The following is a 7,500-nucleotide window of genomic DNA, read 5'->3' as shown; positions in this document are numbered from 1 at the left end:
CGGCCATCTGTTCCTCGTGCAAGCCCATGACCGTCGTTAATATGTTGAACGCCCTCTACACCCACTTCGATAACTTCTGTGGAATGCTCGATGTCTACAAGGTAAGTCTACAACGAAGTCCTTTCTTCACCTTCTTTCATTTTCTTACTTTTTTTTCTTTGTGAAGCGGTAATGAGGGTAGCTGATTCGAGCAGAATTTGAACCCAGAATGTAAAGAACCAGAACAAATAATATAAATCACTTTGCCACACGTTCTTACGATTCTGCCAATAATTCCAGTTGCGTATACGGTGTATTGAACCAAGTTTCATTAACTACCAAATACCAACATTTATATTAATAATTTCCGTTGCGCCTAGATTTTTTTTTTTTTTACGCAGGCAGGGATCACGAAAAACTGTAAATTCTATTGCTGTTCCAATAATAGTTTAGCTTCATTTATTTTTTTATCATTTAATTTTACTTCATTTTGAGTCGCGGATCATTAATTCCTTTTCAGTCTGCCGTAATTTTCCAATAGGAAATTTCTGTTTGAATCATACATCATTAAGTTCTCTGTTTGCCTTTCTGAGTTTTTTTCTGTATGTTTGTGCTTGTGTTTTTCTAGTGTTATCTGTTTTATAGTTATCGTCGAATCAATGCTTCGTTAATAATGGTCAGTAGAACGCCTTTCACCAGATCTGTTAAAACTCAGTTCAATTCTGCTGGAGTTAAGTTTTACTTTACTTCTTTTTCGCTTTCTTTATTTTTCCTTCTTATTCTCCCTTCTTTCTCCATTTCTTTTTTTTTATTCTTTTTCTTGTTGATATCGTTTTCGTTACTTTTTAATGCTTTTAATCTTCATCATAATCGTTTCCATCTTCCCTCACTTCCCCCTCCTCCTCTCCTCCTCCTCCTCCCCATCATCATCATCGTCGTCGTCGTCATCATCATCATCATCATTGTCTTGGACAATCGTTATCGTGATTCTCATTACCTTTATGCGTATTACCACAGCAACAACTACTACTACTACTACTACTACTGCTAGTGCTACTACTACTACTGCAACTACTTCAACGGCAACGGCTACTATAACTATGATGATTGTAGTGAAGGCGATAAATTCACTGTTGCGTCGAACAAAATGCATTGATGTATTTTGTTATGACTTTTGCATTTTCCAAGTTCGAATCCTATTGCAGTCAACTTAACCTTTTTTTTTTTTTCTTTCGTTGAGGGTAAAATAAACTACCAGTCAAGTATTGAGTTCATGATAAAGAGCAGTGGCTGCCGATCATTGCACAATAGTTCCCAACAGTGGGTCCCAACCCTTTTATTTAAATGAGTTTTCCCACGAACCCTTTTTAATATGCTTATCCTTATGTATATATATATATATATATATATATATATATATATAGGAAATTTTGAATTTAGTTCACGAACGCCTAGTAGTCCCTTTGCGGACCCCAAATTGGGAACCCCAACCCTCAAACTTTTGCGGACTTTTGGCCAGAGTGGAAGCGGTTATTACGTTTTGAGTGCAGTTCTTGTCATTCGTACTTCTAGAGTCGATGAAGAAAAACTAACAGTCAAATGCGCTTGGTAGAGGGTTTCATCTCGGCATCGATAAAATAAATACCAGTTGAACAATGGGGTCCATGTAACCACCTTAATTGCTGGCCTGCTGCCAAAATTTGAAACCAGTATTTTCGATGGTTTAACGCTTATTTTTGTGTTAGTGTGAATAGACATATTTATGTATCAATAACTCCCGTGTCGGTGAAAAGAAAAACATGCCACACACGTTCTATTCACGTCACACGTTGTTATTTACCAGACAGCAGTATCTTATCTTCTTGATGGTTATTTTATTCAATCCGAAAATAACAAAATACAAACTCAACCTTGGGGAATTTTGAACGCAGGACGTGATTTTAACATCAGAGATTGTTATACTGCATTATTAATCTGTGTCGCTTTGTTCAAAAGCGGGGCCGGATTTCCTCTTTGTCAAAACAATTTCATTTTATCTTTCTATTTTCTTTTGTATGCTGTTTTTGCTAAGTCACCTTCAGTCTGATTTTAGGCCGTCTTGCGTTTACGTGAAAGTTGATTCACTTGTGCTTATTAAATTTTTGTACGAAATAATCCCTAAGTTTACTACTATACACACTGAAGATGTCAGTCGCCGGACATTGGCTGGAACTTTTTCAATGAATTCGGATCTTCTTTCAATGAAATTAGTTCCGAAAATACGTTGACGTCTGTATGAAAAGCTCTTAGCTTGAACAGCACAACAATGGTCGGCTGCCAAATGAAAGACGCAATAACTCTCAGTTGATTGGTAAGGAGTGGAAAGCAAATACTTGCTCCTCTTTTTATAATGTTATCTTACATTGACTTGCTATGAGTTCTTGTTTGTTCTTGCATTTATTCAACTCATCCATCTTTATTTCTTCTTCTTCTTCTTCTTCTTCTTCTTCTTCTTCTTCTTCTTCTTCTTCTTCTTCTTCTTCTTCTTCTTTTCTTTCTTTCCCTCTGTCCTTTCTTTCTTTCTTTCAGACATTTTACGTCTTGCTATCGATCTTCAGGTCTCCTATTGTTTCTTCATTTCTAGCCTTTTGTTCTCTATCAAGCTATCTGTCTATATTTGTCACTATACACACGTGTGTGTATGTGTGTATGTGAACATATATATAACATTATAGATATATACATAGATGTGTTTAGAATATACATATATTGTATATACTATATACGTTATACACATATACACACCAGCACACATATATTATAAATGAATATATATATATATATATACATATATATTATGCACATATCGAGATCTATATATATATATATATATATATATGCTTATATATTATACATATATCCAAATGTATACATATATATATATATGTGTGTGTGTGTATGTATATATATATATATATATATATATATATATATATATATATATATATATATGTGTGTGTGTGTGTGGGAGATGAATATGTATATATCAAGTATCCTTTCTCTCCTTCGTTCCATTTCCTTCATTTCCTCTACACATCTTTTTATCTCCCTCTCTCTCTCCCTCTCACTCTCTCTCTCTTCTTTTGATTGTTCACCATTCTTTCTTTCCTTTTCTTCCAATTTTACCCCCCCCCTCCTTTTTCTCTTTTACTTTCGCTCTTTCTTTTTTATTATTCACAACACATCTTTTAATCATTTCATTCTGTCAGTCTCTTCTTTTTCTTTCCTCTCTTCTTTTTCCTATTTCTCAAGTGTTACATGTTGCTTTGTCGGGTACTTCTTGTATTGTCGACGCGAAAATTACTTCGCTACTTGGGCAGACATGTTGCTTGAGACGAAAACAAATGCTACGTTAAATGGACACAGAATTGAGAAAATTGATGGGCATGTCGCTATAAAAGCAAGAATAAAAGATGCCATCTTGGAAATACGTTATGCAAAGAAAAGAATGTTACTTTAGAGAACTAGATCAATATTCAGAAGAGATAAATAACGATACGGTGATATACGCTTCGTGTGTGTGTAGTGACGTTAGTACTTTTGAGGCGTGTGTAAATGCGTAGGCGTCTATCCACGACGTCTCTATGTGTACGCGCCTGCGTATTCGTGGCATTTGTGGAGCTGTGTGTATACGTGTATGCATGCATGTGTATGTGTATATGTGTATATGTGTGTGTGTACGAATCAGTGTTGCTTGTGTGGATGTTTGAGTGTGAATATTGGTGTATCCGTGTGCATATATGCGTATATCTCTGTATTACTTGCGTGTTCTTTTTTTTTTCGACAGACACACACACACACACATTAACACACGCTCACACATTAACACATACTCACACGTTAATACACACTCACACATTAGCACACACACACACACACACACATACATACACACACACACACACACATACATACACACACACTTGGCCATATATGAGAAGAGAGTGTGTACGCGTAGTTGAAAATATTCTATAGGCGTCTGTGCATTTACGTGTATCTCTGTATTGCCTGTGTGCATGTGTGTGTGTATATCTATAATATATTTTTGAAAAGGGCAGAAGTTGTCTCACGAGCAGTTATGCAGGTAAAAGTGTTAGTAAATGTGGTCGGATTGACCTGAAAATTTGCCCACCTATGTTAAAAGTGCTGGGGAGTTTGCATGGCAACTTTGAGTCTGTCAATTGAAAGGGGTGGCCTCTAGGGCAAAATTCCTCATCTTTAAAATGTGGCCCCTGTAGACCCGAAATGAAATCGCGTTATAATACTAGTATATATATATATATAAATATCTAAACTGCAACATCTCCATGATCATTACCATCATCATCGTCATCAACATCATCATCAATCATCGCCATTATCAACATCGTCGTCATCATCATCATCATCATCATCAACGCTGTCTTCCGATTAGCGCAGACATTGGACTAAACAAAACAAGAGGCAACAACAACAACAAGCAGAAGATTGTGAAAACACAGATCCGTTAGCGCGTCGAACAATATGTCTCGCGTTCCGGTTCTTTACAATCTGAATTCAAATTTCGGCGAAGTCACCCTTACGTTTCATTTGTCTATATTGTCTTCGGCACCAAGATACCAGTCGTCTGATGGACACCATATAATCATTTGTCGTCACCCGTCAAAAATTTGGCCTAGAAATTATACCTTTCAGTCATTAAAACAACGGACAAGTGAAATTAATTGAAAATAACTGAGTTTTGTCTTCTTTTTTTTTTATCATTTTCAAAATGGCGTAGATTTTGCTGTCAAGACGAAAAGATAAACTATGGAACACTTGAAGTGACATATTCATAAACGATGTGTGATCTTCGTTTTGGTTTAGCTTAGTTAGACTTGACTCCTACTTCTGCTGCAAAACAAGGGACAACTCAATAAAACGAGCAAATTAAAGGCGTGTCTGAGATTCTGTGTCTATGAATGTGCGACTTTTTATTGTTGTTCTTGCTGGGGTCGGGGGGGGAGTATATTGGGAGAGCTAACGTCTAATGATTCTGACGCTATTTGGAATTATTATTATTATTATTATTATTATTATTATTATTATTATTATTATTATTATTATTATTATTATGACTCCGGCTATTGTCGTTATTATTATTATTATTATTATTATTATTATTATTATTATTATTATTATTATTATTATTATTATTACTGCCGATTTGTCAACATTACTATATGAATTATTCCCACTTAAACGCTTCTGCATGTATCTCTATTATTTCACCATCATCATCATCATCATCATCATCATCATCATCATCATCATCATCATCATCATCATCATCATCATCATCATCACCGATGTCATTATTGTTGCTGTTGTTCTGTTAGTTATTGTTATTTGGGACGGGTTTAGGGAGAAACGAAAGTAAGGGCAAAAGCGGGGTGGGGTATTATGACGATGCATTTATTATGTTCCATTTTTTCCCGATCGTTCCAGTTGTGTATGTTACCATATTTCACGAGAAAAATACTTTTTCGCTCAATTAATTTTTAAAATAACGAAGAATTACGCAAAATATCATTGCCATCATTAAGAGGATTTCGAAAGATAAAACATCATGGAATATGATGTTAGATCATATTTTAACCACTTTCTTCCCCCATTTCTATTGGAATACACTGCTTTTATTTCAATTAATTTTAAAAATAATAAAAGTTAAATTTAATAAAATAACTGGCGTATAGAATATAAACTAACGTCGTCATCATTGCGTGAATATGATATGAACAAACTATTTGTTTCTTTATTAGCACCGTGATGAACGCCTGATAGGAAGTCCTTCAAACGGATGTAGTTTAACACTGACTAAACAAATAGTGATTTCTCAAAACGATTACAGCAGCCTACAACGCTCAAAACAACACATCCAAGTTAAGTTCGATGTGCAAATTAATTTGGATATTCTTTGGCGGGAAGAAAATAGAAAATATTAGAAATTTATCCTTCAGAGAGATACATTACGAATGAACCACTATGTAGTTGCTTAACAAGTTAAAAACTGCAGACAAATCTCCGAGCCAAAACATATAGGGCGATGTAATCCTAGATAAACTATAAATAAAAGCCGTGATTGTTACGTTTGGAACGCCTTTCTATTATAGCTCTGCTCGATTAGCATCACTATATTTTTTAATCTTATTTTTGATCTTCTTTACTCCTTTGTTCTTATCTTTCTTTCTCGAAGACACACGAACTTTATATATAAAACTTCTGCTCAACAAAATGTCGTCTGTACTAAAGTGACATTTAATTCCGAAATCAAAGCGAGGCTAAGTTTTAGATAACACTCTTTACATTTACTTCTCATTACACCGTCGGTGTCTCTTCGTACTAAACCGACTCAAATTTTGTCCGCTTCAGTAAATATAACTTAGTAATAACTCGTTTGAGTGGACAGATCAATATAGTCGGGTTTTAACAAACCGGATACTTCTAAACGTGATTGCATCGAACCTAATGTTTTCAGTGCGGTCATTGTATTGTTTGTGAGTTGGCTGGATTAAGACTTTGTCAATTAGTTACAATTATGGGGGGGGGGTCTTTTTACAGACACGGAGAGACATAACGACACACTCACGTACATATATCTGTGTGTATGTGTATGTGTGTGTGTGTTTATGTGTGTAGAGGGAAAGAAAAAGAGAGACATAGAGAAAGAGAAAGAGAAAGAGAGAGAGAAATATAAAAAAAGAAAAGATGAGATGGAGGGGAGAAACGAAGAAAAGAGTATTTGTATTTTGTAATAATGTTTAGATGAACACATAGAAACAGATTCTGTGTAAACAGACAGACGGTCGGACGAAGAAGCGGACACAGCCAGACGGCAGCACATAGACAGATATATATGTGTGTGTGTGTGCGTGTGTATGTATCATATATATATATATATATATATATATATATATGTGTGTGTGTGTGTGTGTGTGTTATATATATTTATTTAAATACATATATTTATGTATATTTATACTATATATATATATATATAGGTATATATATATATATATATATATATATATATATATATATATATATATATATATATATATATATATATATATATATATGGGGATGTATACATATATATGTATGTATATATGTATATATACGTATATACGTATTTATCTATATATATATGCATATATATATATATGCATATATATATATATGTGTGTGTGTGTGTGTATACATATATGTATGTATGTATGTATGTATGTATGTATTATCGAGCGTTAAACTAATACATCTGTTTGTTGTTTACAAACCCGTCTTCGTCTTTTGCTTTTTTGTTGTTGTTTTTTTGCAAATTCTCACTATGTAAGTATGTATGTATAAAAGAAGACACTGGTGTTTAAACTTTACGACACCTGCTTCGGTAGAATTTTATTGATCTGTTCATTGATTAGACCATAGCATGTAATTGAGCATCTAAGGATAATGGTAACGGTCATC

The 7,500-nt window shown here is 34.2% G+C and overlaps 1 protein-coding gene across 1 annotated transcript in view; it reads left to right on the top strand.

The window, feature by feature from the left end:
• LOC106869877 (guanylate cyclase soluble subunit alpha-2) overlaps nt 1–7,500 on the top strand; it is a 316,455-nt gene that overhangs the window by 273,747 nt on the left and 35,208 nt on the right. The window contains 1 exon segment of the mRNA XM_052975145.2: nt 1–101. This exon segment is cut by the window's left edge and continues 66 nt beyond it. Coding sequence (XP_052831105.1) covers nt 1–101 — 101 coding nt within the window.

This window comes from Octopus bimaculoides, chromosome 20 (genome assembly GCF_046866305.1).
Source record: "Octopus bimaculoides isolate indiv1 chromosome 20, ASM4686630v1, whole genome shotgun sequence".
NCBI lineage: Eukaryota > Metazoa > Mollusca > Cephalopoda > Octopoda > Octopodidae > Octopus > Octopus bimaculoides.
This window is presented reverse-complemented; position numbering and strand designations above follow the sequence as displayed.